The following is a 19,206-nucleotide window of genomic DNA, read 5'->3' on the forward strand; positions in this document are numbered from 1 at the left end:
ACCGCGTATACTTGCGCGTGCGATTGGCCGCAACAACCATATTTCAAGGCTTCCAGTGAATATGAACTCTTGTAGTAATGCTTTAATATCCATGTTAGAACAACTGTGGATAACCTTGGTGAGATTTCTATGGCGAAGATCGCCTAAAACTTCACATTCAAGATCAAAACTCTTATTGAGGTCCAAATATGGCGAAGCAGACAAAAACAATTAAGCTCTACAACTCCAATAGAACTTTAATATATACTGTCCTTTAAACTTGTTTATAGGCTTAGCTTATGCTTTAATTAGGAGTTGTTCTGTAATGACATGCGCCTACTTGTCTTCTCTCTTTTTCTTCTTCATAATTTAAACAAGCAGATGGTATGAACTATGACGTAACTAATGAAGTTGTTTCTCTTCTTTCTTTCTTTTTTTTTTTCCTGTTTTTGTTACTATTCGAAATTTTGAAATGGATCTGCACTGGGAATGGTCATGATCGGGGTATTTATAGTTCCTCTTGGGACAATCCAATCCAATTGTTGCATCCTAATACTGCTAAAGAATGGACTCTTAATAGTTATATATACATCTTGTTAATCTGCTCATTATTTGGACCTTTTTTTATCTATAGAATGACTCGCTTCTCACGTACGACTACACTGTAAATTCTGTTGGATGTATTTAGAAATAGAGGCAATATGGAATTTCACAGCATCTAAAAGACTCAAATAAAAATCCCCATAAATATAAACTACAAAGAAACAAATATCTCCCAGTACTTGTAGTTATTTCCATCTCATTTTGAGGTTATCATGTAACAAAATTCATGAATGATAAATTCAAAGTAGAAGCCACCTCGTTATATATCATGATAGGTAGAAATGTATTACAAATAATTCAAGCATGCTTGTTCTTCCTCTATATATTACCGCCTCTTGAGACGCTTTATGTTTTTTTTTTTAAAAACTAACATGATCAGAGAAGTACTCGAGACAAAGGAATCTTAGTAGCTCATATGTCCCATTTCAACTTAACATAAAAGTTTACACGCCCCTGAGATGATGACAAAAATAAACTGAACAAAAGGACACTATCCTAATACACAACAGGACCTAAACATTAACACTAAGCAGACAAAACATGGAAAACAACCTTAAAGGAACTAGCTATCATCCAAGTAGACGCCCATTAACTCTTTGGTGAGGCTTTTGGAACTCCCCCAGCACTAGGCTGAGCAGACTGGGATGTCGGATTTGCATCATAGGTTCCACGTGCACCGACACTACCACTGCCATCAGATGAGTACCCCGCCGGAGGCTGCACATAACCACCAGCATAGGCACTACCGTAAGGTGGCGGCTGCTGCCCATAGCTAGGCTGGGCGATAGGTGGAGCCCCATAGGCTGGTGCACCGTACCCAGGTTGAGCTGTTGGAGTGCCATAAGACGATGGAGCTCTCTGAGCCCCAGAATCACCCTGACCATAACCCGATTGAGCAGTTTGTGGCTGTGGAAACCCGGGCTGCACTGGTGGAGGCTGGGCATAGCCTCCTTGTGCACTAGGAGACTGCAGTGGCTGACCATAAGCTGGCTGACTAGTTGGAGGCTTTTGAGCTTGCGGGGGGCCATACCCAGCTGCTGGCTGGGTGCCATACCCAACTTGGGAAGTAGGTGGCCCGCCATACCCAGCCTGAGTAAACCCTTGAGATGGGTAACTAGGATTAGGGCTGGGCTGCTGGCCAGACTGATATCCTTGTTGACCCGTAGCTGATGACTGAACTGGTGCAGGTGCTTGACTGACATCACTTTGCGCACCATATGAAGTGTTGTGGCCATCAGAAGCTGGGTTTGGTACATTCCCATAACCGGGAGTAGAGCTATAACCTTGCTGCTGATCATAACCAGGACCCTGATAACCAGATTGAGGAGCAGGTGCATGATATCCACCGTAGCCATCTTGGGAATAACTTTGTCCCTGGCTGTAACCTGTGGCTGATAGCTGATTGTAACCATAGGCGGCAGTATCAGTTGAAGCAGCTGCGCCTCCAGGTGTTTGTTGTTGTTGTGGGGGTGCCTGCTGACTATAGTAATCATAACCACCTGCCCCACCTGCCTGGGACGTTTGTTGATTTGGTGCAGTTGCCTGGTCCCAACCAGAGGAGGCTGGTTGTGGGGGATAACCAGGGTAGGGTGGTTGAGACATGTTATACTGGGGGGATGGACCTGGGTATGCTCCAGGTTGAAGATAACCATAACCAGGTTGCTGCATCTGCGCACCAGGAGGAGCCCAGCTTGCAGGAGGTCGAGCTTGATAACCTTGTTGAGGATATCCTCCAGACATTCCTGGATTTCTAACACGATTCTGCAGAGGAATTGTTGTCTAAAATGAACCAAGAACAATCTATCCAGTTGCATATTTTAAGACATTTTCAAAGGGCAAAACAAGCACATAGAGATAACATAAACACAGCAGATAAAGCAGCAACATTACCACAATATAAACCCAGTATAACTGAAAAGTTACCAAACTATAGAAAATATGCATCAAGACAAGTGTAGCCGCCTACATACCGTACTGATTGGGTGGTACAAACTCCTGCAGAAGCCCATCTTCATCCAATTTGAAGCGACGGGTACCATAGCAAGTAGGAAAAACAATACAAATTCTACATAGAGGCAAAATATTTCTAACACAAAAACACTAGCAATGACCGACGACGAAATATAGGCCTTGATGATCCACCTTCATAAAAAGATGATCCAATGGTTTATGCTTTAAGTTGTCAGCAGAGCAATTATATACGTTGAAAGCATTTCATTCCTATATCCTGAACTAAATTAGATATTTCAGGTTCATTGTCATCCAGAATAAACATCATTGAAGATATTAATTTATCCAGGATAAAGACAACAGCACCCCACCATAAGGCTCCAAAGATGAACTCTTAGTCGTCGTGCTGTATTCATGAATAATGAGTTAATGACAAGGAGAAAAGAGCAAGAAGGAAAAATGTGTTATGAAAATGGAGGACACTAGTGAACACCAACAGGAAACAGTATTGGTACATACCGCAGCAGTTTTAGAAGGCAACATATCACTTACCTTGATATAAGGTAACTAGATAAATCAGCCATAAAGACACCGCAAAGCAGAACCTTAACTATCGAAGCTACTAACTGGACTTGCAAGAGAAAGAGCTTAATCTCCAGGGCTATCAGTAAAAGGTTTATGAAAGAAAAAATTGATCTCCAGGGCTATCAACTCAAAGATTTATGAAAAATTCTCAGATATAAGGGATAATCATTTACTGCAGCAACATGAAAAGAGGGGGAGAGGGAGAGGGGGGGGGTAGCTAATCAATCAACTACTATGGCTCTAGAGATGAACTCTTAGTCGTTGTGCTGTCTTCATGAATAATGACAAGGAGAAAGGAGCAAGAAGGAAAAATGTGTTATGAAAATGGAGGACATTAGTGAACACCAACAGGAAACAATATTGGATACATACAGTTTTAGAAGGCAACATATCACTTACATTGGATATAAGGTAACTAGATAAATAAGTCATAAAGACACTACAAAGCAGAACCTTAACTACCGAAGCTACAAACTGGACTTGCTAGAGAATGAGCTTAATCTTCAGGGCTATCACTCAAAGGCTTATGAAAGAAAAATTTAATCTCCAGGGCTATCAACTCAAAGGTCTATGAAAGATTCTCAGATATAAGGGGATAATCATTTACTGCAGCAAAAGGCGGGGATAATCAACTACTATGGGCTATGGCACAATAAATCTAACTCTGAAATAAACGAACAACTGTCAAATAAAAGAACACCAATACAACTAGGAACTCACAGCAGCATAAATTATAGCTAACCACATCCTAGAAATAATTCCAGTTAAATTGACCAGTGAAGAAATATTAATATCTCGATTTTGACTCCAACGAGAGAAAAACAATCTCATAAGAACTTAGTCTATTCCCATGCATCTTCAGAAAAGAAGGTCTCTTTGTTGTCAGTAAGGTTGGAAACCATACCAGAACACTGCTGAGGGAACAACAACAACACTAAATAGTTTCGAGTTGGTGTCACCAATTGTCCAATACACACTAGCCTACAATGTTTCCCAATAACAATATCAGTGACCAGATACAAAACTAACCGATACAGCTTATGTCTTATCCTGATTATAACGAGAAAATTCAAACCAAGTATGATCACAAATCTTATGAATCAAGAATACATCTTAATATTAGAGAAAAATTTTAGATTGGTTTTAGCTACCTTCTTGGAAAGGTTTGTCCACACCTGCCTCACAGAAAATCACCAGAAGTCCAGTAAAACTATTAGACAGATCAATACATAAAATAAGGTTATGTCTAGAACTTTCTATGATCATCATCGATATAATAACTTAAACTACCGTGGACTTCAGACAAGAACCCAACAACCCAACCCTGCAACAAGTACCCGCCTCAATGAACTTGTGAAGAAACTAATCAGAAAGCTGACAGGCACAAGAAGATGCCATATCATACTGCAGATATGTCCTATAGATGGAACATTCACGGAAAATCAATATGGTGTTGTACTGTAGAGTGGTATACCGCACTCTCCGTGACCTATTTGCAAATAGAAAAGAAGCCTATGACTAAAAGGAATAAGAGAGGACCTAATTGCAATTAGAAAAAAGGCATGACCAAAGGAATAAGAATTCTCCCTTCAAAAGTAAAGCAGAACAGGGGCCCATCTCCTTCACACAGGGGTAATTGAAATGAACAAGAGAGTCCCATGGACTGAGCTGTGAATCAAAAAGAAGGCTGCAAAACGATACCTGCAAACTATTTAATTCCAGGGACACAAATAGGACCAAAGACAGCAATACACATTTATCACAATTATAGATGCAAGTGATGACCACCCAGTAGAAGTTAGATTTAGAAACGCTCAGCTTATCATTCATGATGCTTTAGCAACAGAATAAATTTTAAAACACTGTGGTTAGAACAATCCTAATTAAGAATTCAACTAAGCACTCACCACTGCAAAAAAGTTAGACATATTACCTCATAAATTTGCTAAGAGAAGGAAAGCTAAACATCCAGGTAAGTTGCAAATTTTCCACAACATCGAATCGAAGTGCACAGTGAGAAACAACAAATCCATATCACAGAATAAAACATAATCATACAAATGTTAACAGAGTGGAAAGCAATAGATTTAACAGAGTATGCTTCCTCACAAGAAAATAAGCACCAAAAAGATCAACTGTCAGATTGACAGATTATGTAACTACAAGTACCTCACTAGTAACTTCATACACCAGCTGTTTAGCAGCCTCAATCTGTTCACTTGACCCATCAATTTGTACTGTCCTCTCTCTTGATGTATCACCTGGAGGCAAATGTAAAGGAATCACCTGTGACAATTTGGGAAAAGGTAAGAGAGCTGACTTCAAATCTCATCTAAACTGATCTGTGTTCCAGACAATGCAAATCACTACAATCCTTGACAAAACGGCATCACTACTGTTGCGAAAGTTGCACTATTATATGTGAAATGCTTTAGTATTACCTGAATACGAGCTCCAGTAGTTGCTTGCATATTTTTTATGGTTTCACCTCCTTTGCCAATAACAAGACCAACCTAAAAGCATACCAATAGGTCATGAGAGACTAGATAAACTGGAAACAGATTATTGCAGATTAACCAACTACAGCAGTAAAAGTCACCTTGTTGTTGGGGACTTTCATTACAAATTGTTCTGCTCCAGACACCTGTCCAGTTATCCTCCGGGAAACTATGCCAGAACCCCCTGCATCAGCCTATTTGATATGCATTGTGCATAGGTAACACATTCAAAATGGCAGAACCCGTTCAGCTTGGTTTGATTCAAGACACGAGCATTTTAAGGTACAGTATTGTTCATGTATTAACAGATAAAGATTAGTACCTCAGCAAGAACATCACTAATTAATTGTTCAGCCTTAGCAATTTGCTCTGGTGTACCCACGAGCTCAACCCCTCTAGTTGGAGAATTTGGATCAGCATCCATGTCTCTAGTAACCTGAATCTTGGCTCCAGACTGTAGTTGAAGATACTTGATGGTCTCCCCACCTCTGCCTATGATCACTCCAACTCTCACATTTGGTACCTCAATCTTCTTGCTTCCCCCCAGATAACCATATGAACTTGTCACTGCTGGATTAACAGTGGGTTTGTCTGTGGTTCAATAAGAACAAAACATTTAAACAGTAAGTGGACATCGCTAAGTTGGTTAATAAGAAGAGCATAAGATCATCAAGAGATACAAAGCACATGAATGGTGACCACATTAAAAGATGAAAAGAAACAGCAACCCGCCTCTGTCACTGCCACTAAAAGTTTATAACACAACCTATTGACCTGTAATCATTCACATACATCTCAAAATATTTTCACGATGAAAAATCAACACTTGCAGCAGCTATTCATTTCCAATACTATGTAATTATCAACATAGAATAGGAGAAAGCCATATGGAGTAAGACTTGGGAGATTCTAAAAAGAAAAAACTTATCACTTCAGCGCCCACAAGTGAGGCAAGTTGTAGCCCCCCACACCCCACCCTTTCCCCTTGGAAAACAGTGTCCTGCAATTCATGGTGGCCAATTTGGAAAAAACATTTAAATCATACCAAACTCACCCATAAGACACACGCCCATCCCCTAATTCTCGACAATAGAAAAAACCTACAATTTTATAAATAGACCCCTTATTAATTATAAAGTATCTACAAAAGAAAATACACTCTGATGCAACAAATAGCTCAAAAGATCTGGCTCCAGATAAATACACAAAAACTACACGAGCCCATTTTCAAGAAAATGATTAAAAAATTAAAATCGGAAGAAAAAAAAAATAGAAGATGATTGTCAACATTTACTCCAACAACTAGGCGTGATAAATTGTCAAGTATGCACGTCACTAATTCCTGAGAATAAATCTTTACTACTTTTTTCAACTGTTCCCTCTATCTACAAAAGATAACACGCATGGATGCAACAAATAACTCAAAAAACTTTCCCCAAAAGTTTAGCAAAATAGAAGCATATCCATCCTAGAGAAAATTAATAAAAATGTCAAAATCAGTAAAAAGAAGTAGACATTAAAAGGACCAAAAAATGCAACAAATAAATCTAAAAGATCATCTCTAATTAAAGGCACAAAAAATAAGCAAACATTTACAGAGAAAATAAAAACAAACAATTGTCTTATGAAAAAACAACAGCTCAAAACCCTTACGTTCAAAGGAATCAAATGGAGAACCAACAGGAGCGCCGTTATCAACACGAGCTTTTTTCGGCTCGGCAGCGCTATTCAAGAGCCGAGCCGCGATTTCCTGAGCCTTCTGCTTAGCCAGCTGGAAATCATCCATAGGAGGAGGAACGCTGTTGTAAGAGGCCACGGCAGGAGCCGCGCCGGAACCATCAGAAATCGGTGCAGAGAATCCTGTGGGTTTACGAGGAATAGGAGAAGGCGTCGTTTGGTCTTCGTACTTCCTCTTGTTTGTTCCTCCAACTTCTGATGCGTATTGAACATCCTCTTCCGCCATAGTTGTGTTTGTTGTATGGGATTTCTCGTAAGAAATAGAATTGGGAAACCCTACAATGAGAGATTGAGAGAGGGATTAAAGAGAACAGGGACAAATTTGGGGTCAAAAAGAGCATTTTATAGCTGACCTCGAGTTATTTTTAGATAGGGATGCCTTTAAGATATTTTCTTTTGGCAACCTATTGGGTATAATAGCACTTTGAATTCTCGATGAATGATGCATTACTTGAAACAGTTACTTTTTCGTTCATTCACAAGTTAATAACTCGATCAAATTTTTCAATTAAATTAAATTAAATTTATTTTATTCGTTACTGTAATATATATATATATATATATATATATATATATATATATATATATATATAATAGTCACCAAACTCTAACAAAGTTAATAATATAGTAATTAAAATTTTTGTTGAGTGTGCCAAAAAAAAATCACATTAATAGCTGAAATAAAAAGAAAGATATAATAAGATGTAAGAATATTACGGATGAAAATCATTTACACCCCCGAAGTTTGCTCTAAAAATCAAACTCCCTCCTCTACTTTGAACAATTGTCATTCTCCCCCTCATTTCTAAATTGACATTAGAAAATACCTATTTTACCCTCTATATTATCAACATTTATCTCTTTCTATTTTTTATTTTTACTTTTTACCCTTTTAGTGTCATGATATTTTTTTATTTTATAATATTTATGCTATGAACTTACCTATATAATAATAAAATCTCATGTTCAAAATGAAAAATAAAATAAAAAATGGTAATCAAGCATATAATTGTAATAACGTTAAATAATAAAAAGATGCGCAAAATAAAAATTAAAATTAAATAATTTGCTCATATCAGTAATTTTATTAATGGCAATTAAATTTCAAAAATCTATTTACACAATCGATAATAAAAGATGGGTTAGAACCTTATAAACATATACTCAATGTGTGTAATATAAAAGTTTATAATTATTAAAAGTAAAGGTAAACTTTATAATAAACTCATTAAAGATTATCTATTTACCACTGAAAAAATGTAACCTAAATATATACTTAATGCGCGTTATATTAAATAAAAGTCATAAAATATGGTATATTTTTGTGATAAACTTATAAAAAGACTATTCCATTTATAATTTTAATAAATTTAAAGTATAATTTATAATAAGATATAATACAATTCAAATCATATGTAAAATCATAAAAAAAGTAGCATATAACAAAAGAATTACGTAGAGGAAGGAATTAAAAATGACAAGGGCAAAATAGATATTGTATAGGATAAAGGAGGGAGAATGATAATTGTTCAAAGTTGAGGAGGAAATTTGATTTTTAAAGCAAAATTAGAGGGTGTGAATGATTTTCACTCGAATATTATGCAGGCTTGTAGTAAAACAGATAAAATCACATACCACCTTGTATTAAAGCTTATGGTTAAGCTGGAAATAACCAGATCGTTTAGAAAATTTTTCTAGGTATTCTATCTTTTAATCTTTTGATGACCAGCTTCATTTTTAATGATATTGCATTGAGTAATCCACCTATTAAAGCCTTTTTTTTTGTTTAATCACCCGATATCCGGCCAAATATGCACCACTATAGGAATATGATTGTTTACCCTCTGTAACGGGATAACAATTAAATTTGCAAGTGGTTTTAAGAATACGCGGATTAACTTGATACAAAGCGATAGATTAGGTTACTATTGAATAAACAAAGATAAAATAAATTCAAACCACACGAGTTGGATAGTTTCAGCCATAGTGAAGTAGCCACTAAAAGTAAAAGATAAAGCAATTTGCTATTGAATATAAATTACATTGTACTCACAGAATAAAAATAAAAAGGAGGAGAAAAAAGTTGAGGGGGTGTTTCGAACCTATGTCCCCAAAAAGTTGGGAATTTAAGGGCCCAAAGCAACCACTTCTTCCATCCATTTCTTTGTTTTAGGGAGCACATTTAAAATATTTAAGGGGTTTCATATATATGTACAGGTACAACAACAACAACAACAACAACAACCCAGTATAATCTCACAGGTAGGGTATGAGGAGGGTAATATGTACGCAGACCTTACCCCTACCCCGAAGGATAGAGAGGTTGTTTCCAAGAGACCCTCGACTCCATCCTTCCAAGAACTCTCCACCTTGCTCTTGGGGTGACTCGAACTCACAACCTATTGGTTGGAAGTGGAGGGTGCTCACCACTAAAACAACTCACTCTTGTCAAATGATTAATAGCTAAAATAAAAAGAAAGCTATAATAAAGTGTAAGAATATTATGGGTGAAAATCATTTACACCCCTGAAATTTGCTCTAAAAATCAAACTCCCTCCTATACTTTGAACAATTGTCATTCTCCCGCTCATTTCTCAATTGACATTTTAAAATACCTATTTTACCCTCTATATTATCAACATTTATCTCTTTCTATTTTTTATTTTTATTTTTTACCCTTTTAGTGTCATGATATTTTTTTCTTTTATAATATTTATGTTATGAACTTACCTATATAATAATAAAATCTCATGTTCAAAATGAAAAATAAAATAAGAATGGTAATCAAGCATATAATTGTAATAACGTTAAATAATAAAAAGATGCACAAAATAAAAATTAAAATAAAATAATTTGCTCATATCAGTAACTTTATTAATGGCAATTAAATTTTAAAAATCTATTTACACAATCGAGAATAAAAGATGGTTTAAACCTTATAAACATATACTTAATGTGTGTAATATAAAAGTTTATAATTATTAAAAGTAAAGGTAAACTTTATAATAAACTCATTAAAGATTATCTATTTATCACTGAAAAAATGTAACCTAAATATATACTTAATGCGCGTTATATTAAATAAAAGTCATAAAATATGGTATATTTTTGTGACAAACTTATAAAAAGACTATTCTATTTATAATTTTAATAAATTTAAAGTATAATTTATAATAAGATATAATACAATTCAAATCATAAAAAATAGCATATAACAAAAGAATTACATAGAGGAGGGAATTAAAAATGACAAGGGCAAAATAGATATTGTATAGGATAAAGGAGGGAGAATGATAATTGTTCAAAGTTGAGGAGGAAATTTGATTTTTAAAGCAAAATTAGGGGATGTGAATGATTTTCACTAGAATATTATGCAGGCTTGTAATAAAACAGATAAAATCACATACCAGCTTGTATTAAAGCTTATGGTTAAGCTGGAAATAACCAGATCATTTAGAAAGTTTTCTAGGTATTCTATCTTTTAATCTTTTGATGATCAGCTTCCTTTTTAATGATATTGCATCGAGTAATCCACCTATTAAAGCCTTTTTTTTTGTTTAATCATCCGATATCCGACCAAATATGCACCACTATAGGAATATGATTATTTACCCTCGTAATGGGATAACAATTAAATTTGTAAGTAATTTTAAGGATATGCGAATTAACTTGATACAAAGCGATAGATTATGTTACTATTGAATAAATAAAGATAAAATAAATTCAAACCACACGAGTTGGATAGTTTTAGCCTTAGTGAAGTAGCCACTCTCGAGCCGGGCTCACCGCGACCGGTACAGATGAAAAAGAACAAGAGCTAAAGACATATAAAATAATAATATATTGCTTTGAGTGTGTGTTACAATGTCTTTCATGAATTATAAGACCCCCTTTTATATAGTAGGAGAGTCCTACTTTAGGTACAACTATATAAAAGGTGAAAAAATATTCTAATTCACTGATTGTCGGTTCGTTATCGATACGTGCCGAGATTCCCGCCGTGATATTCGGCCGGTCACGGATATTTCTGCTTTCTGTTGGCTATGCTGGATTGTCTGACAATGTTCTTCGAAGTCGTTCGAGACTAGGATCGATTCCGGGACTTTGGCTCGATTTCGGTCCTTTGCCGCCATGTCTCGAGCCTGACTTATTTTGTCGGAGGCCGGGATATACCATGAGCTCGATTTTACCCGTATACAATGATATTTTCTACCAAAAAAATTTATTTTCAAAGTTCGGACTGACCTCTGATTAATGGTGAAAAGATCAAACTAGCCTACTGCACAAAAGAGATTTCAACTTTTTTTCCTTTCTTTTTTAATTTTTAATAACAATAGCTTTGTTTCGACTTGCCAGACAATCAGCTACAACCCATAAACACATCATTTGTTTTTATTAAGATTAAGATGTATATATGAATCTGAATACATATGTGAATAATAAGATATTATCTCTAGATCTGAATACTGAATCGTTAAGACAATCTGTTTTTTTAAGATATGAAAGTGTATAATTGATATATATTTCTGAATAATAAATATGCAATTGAAATATAATACATTAATTAAATATATACCAATAAAATATTTTAAAAAATATTAATAGAAAAAAACAAAAAAATAACTTCTCCCCAAAGCTGCTTCATCGTTTTCATCTCGTTTCAAATCTTCTCAAACTTTCAATGTCGTAATTCCAAAAATCTCCTATCTTGCATATCAGGGTTTCCTCGTTTTATAAGAAAAAAATATGAATCTTTTGCTCTCGTCAGAAAAGTATATTGCTATGTAAAATAAAGTCTCAGGAACTCGATAAGAAACCAACAAATTTTTTTACGGAGGTTCTACAATCCTTGGTCGTTGGTTGTCTTCAATCATAATTAATGCATCAATTCCGCTGGTATCCACGTTTTTGGGTGGATAGGATTGCATATTTTAATGGATGAATTGGAAAGTGTTCAAGCTAAAGAAAAGAATTACTGGGGAGGGATAGTAGAATTGCACTATTGTTTACATTACAATCAAGAGTAGTTGGGAGAAATATTTTGACAAAGCGTTGCAGAAGAAGAAGAGAGATTGGTTATTTTGCAGAAAGATAAAGTGAAAAACGAAGTTAAACTTTGACCGGGGGGGAAAACGGACGCATTTTTTTTGGGTCCGGATGGTGTTAAGACTTGGTCACAGGTCTGTCCGATTAAGACCCATTAAGATATTTTAAACACGTAGTGACAAGTAATTCAGTCTATTAAAGCTGAAACAAAATATACTCGCACTACATGTCTTAATGCTGATTGCTGTAGTTAGATTCGTACATTAGAAGCTCCACTCTTTACTATATTCTTCAACCGCCCAATCTCTAATCTAAAGACTTATAAATGCATATAGCCAGTTACTAGCTGCGGGAAGAATGTGCGTGGGGGAAAGTACGGTTGGTGTAGTCCAATGTCTTGGCTTTGATATAAATAATATAGCACGCACATTCTCTATGAAATAACAACTTCGCACTTTCATTTAAGCTGGTTCCCAAACAAATCGGGGACAGTTTGCACAATACCACACTAAATGTCAGCAGACAAAACAAATACAAAAGGTTCAAGATATGATAAAATGACAGTCAGAAGATCTCTCCCCTCGCATGGCTCTTGGCCAAGTGTTTATTTCCACAGGAGAATAGCCAAGAAAACGGAAATATAACTGCTCTTATTTGGTCCACCACATCAGGAAATCCTTGCGCCTATTGATCTTCTTCTGCAGTTGGAGAATTCCATAAAGGAGGGCCTCGGCAGTAGGTGGGCATCCTGGAACATAAATGTCAACTGGCACGATCCTGTCACAGCCTCGCACAACGGAGTATGAGTAATGGTAGTATCCTCCACCATTTGCACAGCTTCCCATCGAAATAACCCACCTTGGCTCAGGCATTTGATCATAGACCCTGCAATAAAATTGCAATTGTACCTTCAGATTAGACTCCTTAAAACAGAAGGTAGCGCAAAGCACAATAAAATCACTTTGCATCTTAACAAATAAATCACCAGAGACAATCAATTATCCTCTTTTTCACTGTTATTTTATGGGTGGAAAGGAGGTGATGCTAACTAGACAAATACTGAACACAGACCGAATTATTCTAGGTGGTTGACAAGATTTCCTCAAGAACATGCTAAAATTATAAAGATATGCCTGATGTAGATTGTGACTCTACATGCATTGCAAAAAGTACCAGCAAAGCAAAAAATAAAAGAATTCAGGCATGTTCTGATGAAAAGCTAACAAGTCTAATGTGTTGCGTTGGAGGAGATAAAAGGATGTAAGCAACAGAAAATGAGCATCGGCAGAATCAGGCATAGTTGCTAAAGAACAGACAGCATCAGTTTCATTTGGGCTTTCCTAAACCTTATATCGGCCATCAGGTTCATCCTCATCGGATGCTGTTATAGTTACACTGCATAAGTTCTTCGAATAGTCATGCAATTTTTCCAAGCAATAACATTCAGTTTAACTCCACCATCACACCTAGTTGGTCCAGAGACTGAAAGGTCCAAAGAAGTAAGCTCCAGATTCTTATGTTGAAGTGTCAGATATTCAAATTCAGATATATGAAGAGCACTCACAACAAACAGAAACTTTTGATTACATCGGATAAAATTCTCGGTAAAAACTCCCGAACCACCAGCGATTGTTAAAATCAAGTGCTAGACAGATTAACTTCTATACTTTAATTTGCACAGATTCTTAAACACAAATCAAAAGCAATTTTTAGGGACTTCACAAATAAAGCCCGAGCATTGGCATTTCACTGCTGTCATTTTTTTTTATATATATGGATACAATTATCTTTTCTAGTGCTCAAGGATATAAAGAAAAAGTGACTTCCCTATCTCAGGTGGCTTAGGGCATACCTAAAATTTTTAGAGAGCACGTCTAAGAAGATAGAAAAGAGATCACTGTGTTTTTCCCCTCATCAATGTTTCTCTTTCTTTGCCCACTGCCTGCCCTAGGAAGATGCAACAATGCATATGCGACAGATCACATTGAACCTATGTCCACATAATTCAGATAAGCTCTAATATTCTATCATCTTTCACTGTTCAAATTTCCAAAGAGAGTTTAATATTAGCAGGAAACCCATACCCTCCTAGATATTCATCTCCTTAAGTTTCTATTTTCAAAACATTAATCAGAACATTTCAGATATATGAAGAGCACTCACAACAAACAGAAACTTTTGATTACATCGGATAAAATTCTCGGTAAAAACTCCCGAACCACCAGCGATTGTTAAAATCAAGTGCTAGACAGATTAACTTCTATACTTTAATTTGCACAGATTCTTAAACACAAATCAAAAGCAATTTTTAGGGACTTCACAAATAAAGCCCGAGCATTGGCATTTCACTGCTGTCATTTTTTTTTATATATATATGGATACAATTATCTTTTCTAGTGCTCAAGGATATAAAGAAAAAGTGACTTCCCTATCTCAGGTGGCTTAGGGCATACCTAAAATTTTTAGAGAGCACGTCTAAGAAGATAGAAAAGAGATCACTGTGTTTTTTCCCTCATCAATGTTTCTCTTTCTTTGCCCACTGCCTGCCCTAGGAAGATGCAACAATGCATATGCGACAGATCACATTGAACCTATGTCCACATAATTCAGATAAGCTCTAATATTCTATCATCTTTCACTGTTCAAATTTCCAAAGAGAGTTTAATATTAGCAGGAAACCCATACCCTCCTAGATATTCATCTCCTTAAGTTTCTATTTTCAAAACATTAATCAGAACATTTCAGATATATAAAGAGCTCTCACAACAAACAGAAACTTTTGATTACATCGGATAAAATTCTCGGTAAAAACTCCCGAACCACCAGCAATTGTTAAAATCAAGTGCTAGACAGATTAACTTCTATACTTTAATTTGCACAGATTCTTAAACACAAATCAAAAGCAATTTTTAGGGACTTCACAAATAAAGCCCGAGCATTGGCATTTCACTGCTGTCATTTTTTTTTTATATATATGGATACAATTATCTTTTCTAGTGCTCAAGGATATAAAGAAAAAGTGACTTCCCTATCTCAGGTGGCTTAGGGCATACCTAAAATTTTTAGAGAGCACGTCTAAGAAGATAGAAAAGAGATCACTGTGTTTTTTCCCTCATCAATGTTTCTCTTTCTTTGCCCACTGCCTGCCCTAGGAAGATGCAACAATGCATATGCGACAGATCACATTGAACCTATGTCCACATAATTCAGATAAGCTCTAATATTCTATCATCTTTCACTGTTCAAATTTCCAAAGAGAGTTTAATATTAGCAGGAAACCCATACCCTCCTAGATATTCATCTCCTTAAGTTTCTATTTTCAAAACATTAATCAGAACATTGCATACTCATATTCATTTAAGAATGACCCCACAGTGATCTGCGGATTGACCTTCAGGCAAGCGCATGCTAGCGTTGAGACATGCAGCTTGACTTCATGCTTATCTTGATGTTTTGGCAAAAGTTCTAGCAAATCGTCCAACCACTGGAACACTAAAGCAATTCAAAACACTGGCAATAGAAATGAAATGGAAAAGAGAAACCCCTCAATGAAAATTTACAAAAAACACAGACCAATATAACATGCAACAATAAAACCTAAGCACTTCCGGACAAAATTAAATAAATGTAACATCTATTTATTGATAACCGAGAAATCCTCGAGGGCTAGTGGCGCATGGTTTCAAAACTCGGTAAATAATGGGGACGCCCCTCTACCCTTCTGGCCTTCTCCACTTAAATAGTACCTGCGCCTAATTACACATCATGTGCTACATTCTATTTTACACTAACCATCCAACAGATATCAATAGTGATCACTTTTTTTTCTTTTGAAATGGATAAATCAATATCAATAGCGAGCACATTATAACCATCATACAAGAAAACAATATTTAAGATATAGTATCATGAGCAAATGCTTGTCCATGGTTACACTCCAATTCTTCTAATCCTTACAAACTGCAAATTGGTTGCCCTGCCATCAGTTACCACAGTGTTCACTAACTCTACGTTTCACCGCTCAACTAATCATGATTTTCAGTGCGACAATTAATGAACCACCACATAATAACATACTAAAAGATGCATCCCAACAATTTCTAACGCTCCTTTGTGTCTTAGACATTTATAAAACAAGCCCGTAGGTACATCTTTCCACACACACACACACACACACACACACATATATATATATATATATATATATATATATATATATATATATATATATATATATATATATATATATTATTTCTTTTATAGAAATAGTTAGGATATTTAAACGTGGTTCCTTCCATCATCCCAAAAGCATAATGCAGAATTAGGCCACCCCTAATGAACTGCATTTTATAACACATAGCAGATCATTTCGTAACTAAAATTTGGCTACGCTGCTCCTTCACTCTATTTAGCTTTCATCCCTATATCCTTTTATTACCCACCTCTACAAATAGAAGCTTAAATTTTTCTAAATTTTTACATTTTCCTGTGCATTTTATACTCCCATTGCTCGTCAGCTATCTGGTTATTTATGTTACAAATATTAGAATATCATAACTAAGATCGCTATATCCACATAAAAAATACATCAGACAACAAATGGAATAAATCTAAATAAAAGAATTGAAATGCCTACATATTATAGGAAAATCCATGAAATCGAAAAAAATAGGGTTACTGCAGGGCATACTTGCGAAGAGCAGGTGCCATCTTATTGGTAAGCGTTCCAGCAACAATCATACAATCAGATTGTCTAGGGCTAGGCCTGAAGATAACACCGAATCGGTCAAAATCATAACGAGCAGCTCCAGCATGCATCATTTCAACGGCACAGCAAGCCAGCCCAAATGTCATGGGCCAAATGGAGCCACGACGAGCCCAGTTCATCAGATCGTCGACCTTAGAGATCACATACTCAGCCGTCTTCGATATCCCCGCCGGAGATGACGTGGACGGCGGAGGTGCGCGAGCGTACGTGGCCGGAGTGGAGGAAGAGGATTGCTGAGAGAGCGCCGGAAGAGTCGTGTGGATTGAACGTTGATAAAACGGCGTCGTTTGTGTTAGCCGGTGTGCGTTTCGAGCCAGCAAAGCCATTTTTTGTTTCCCGATGAACGAAGAGAGCGAAAAACAGCAAATGCTATATATTTGCTCCGTCGGTTCGGTTATAGTTTGAGGCGGTCGGGTTTTATACGTCACTCACTAACGTGGCAATTTCTTTAGCGTTAAAAGCTCCGAAATTAGAAGTATTAGAGAAATTTTATGTTCAACCAAACAAAAATCAAAAAAAAAATTGATTTTATTTATCACGGTGAGGGAAGAAAAGAGGTAGAATTTTTGAAGTAAAAAAGAATTAGGAGGGTTGATTATTAAGTTCTTTTTTATTTTAAAAAAATATAATCTAATATATTAATCAAAAATAAAATTATAAAATATATAATATCACAAATTTCTCGCCGTATTATGCAATTCATATTTAAATTTTTCTTTCAATGATAATTTTAAATTTACGTGTGCTAATGAAATGAGAAAGAAAGAATAAATTATGAAAAAGCTCGAGTTCAGTATTAACGTGCAACTGGCGATATACACAACTTGCAAAAGGTGATTGTATTTAAAAATAGAAAAATGGTAAGAAATGCCCTTAACGTATTAGAAATGACTCAAAATTGTCCTCATTCCACCTATGTGTTCAAATTTGCCGTTAATGTAATTTTTAGGCTTAAAAATACCCCTCTCTTAACGGAAAGATGAAATGGCATTGATGAAAATTTTAACATTAAGGGCAAATTTGAACACATAGGTGGAAGGAGGGCATTTTTGAGTCATTTCTAATACGTTAAGGGCATTTTTGACCCTTTTTCGTTTTAATTAAACATGTAGCATTTATTTAGTCTGGAAAAAAGTAATTTTTTTTTACTAATAACTAAAAAAAATAAAAATATTTTTTTTTCCAGTTTTTACAAAAAAAAACTGCTTTAAAAAAGCTGAAAAATATTTTCTAAAATAATATTTTTGTAAAAACTGGAAAAAAAAAACTAAAAAGCAAATTTCTAAAGCAGTGTTTTTGTAAAAACTGAAAAAATAAATATTTTTGTTTGTCCATATGCTTTATGAGTTCATTTTTTATATATATATTTTAGTTCTTCTAATGAGTCAGTATATTAAAACTGAAATATTTTCGTTTTTTCAGTTTTTAGTAAAAAACAATTCATTAGTCTCAGAAAATGTAGCATTTATTTAGTTAAACATGTAGCATTTATTTAGGAATAGATTGGCTTTCTGAGTTCTGAAAAAATGGCATTTTAATTAAATATATACTCTAGCATTTATTTAGTCTGGAAAAAAGTAAAAAAAAAAATTTACTAAAAACTGAAGAAAAAAAACGAAAATATTTCAGTTTTGATGTACTAACTCATTAGAAGACCTAAAATATATAAAAATAAACTCAGAAAGCATATGAACAAACAAGTAAGGAAGAAGAAGAGGAAATATTTTTTTTCAGCTTTTACAAAAATATTGCTTTAAAAAATTATTTTTTAGTTTTTTTTTTTTAGTTTTTACAAAAATATTATTTTAGAAAATATTTTTCAGCTTTTTTAAAGTAGTTGTTTTTGTAAAAACTAGAAAAAAAATATTTTCAATTTTTTCAGTTTTTAGTAAAAAAAAAATCACTTTTTTCCAGACTAAATAAATGCTACATGTTTAATTAAAATGGAAATGGGTTAGAAATGCCCTTAACGTATTATAAATGGCTCAAAAATGCCCTCCTTCCACCTATGTGTTCAAATTTGCCCTTAATGTTAAAATG

General features: G+C 35.1%; 2 protein-coding genes across 2 annotated transcripts; both read right to left on the reverse strand.

Moving 5' to 3' along the window:
* Window positions 1–979: 979 nt before the first annotated feature.
* On the reverse strand, window positions 980–7,736 carry LOC107801401 (uncharacterized). The gene is made up of 6 exons (XM_016624731.2): window positions 7,269–7,736; window positions 5,938–6,206; window positions 5,717–5,809; window positions 5,559–5,630; window positions 5,287–5,403; window positions 980–2,343 (listed from the first exon to the last, which is right to left on the reverse strand). Exons 1-6 carry the CDS (start codon window positions 7,576–7,578, stop codon window positions 1,171–1,173), a joined length of 2,034 nt encoding a protein of 677 aa, XP_016480217.1. The 5' UTR covers window positions 7,579–7,736; the 3' UTR covers window positions 980–1,170.
* A 5,098-nt stretch (window positions 7,737–12,834) lies between these two features.
* On the reverse strand, window positions 12,835–17,555 carry LOC107801402 (NADH dehydrogenase [ubiquinone] iron-sulfur protein 7, mitochondrial). The gene is made up of 2 exons (XM_075246057.1): window positions 17,089–17,555; window positions 12,835–13,283 (listed from the first exon to the last, which is right to left on the reverse strand). Exons 1-2 carry the CDS (start codon window positions 17,490–17,492, stop codon window positions 13,049–13,051), a joined length of 639 nt encoding a protein of 212 aa, XP_075102158.1. The 5' UTR covers window positions 17,493–17,555; the 3' UTR covers window positions 12,835–13,048.
* Between the last annotated feature and the right edge of the window lie 1,651 nt (window positions 17,556–19,206).

The sequence above is a fragment of the Nicotiana tabacum genome, chromosome 23 (assembly GCF_000715075.1).
Source record: "Nicotiana tabacum cultivar K326 chromosome 23, ASM71507v2, whole genome shotgun sequence".
Classification (NCBI taxonomy): Eukaryota; Viridiplantae; Streptophyta; class Magnoliopsida; order Solanales; family Solanaceae; genus Nicotiana; species Nicotiana tabacum.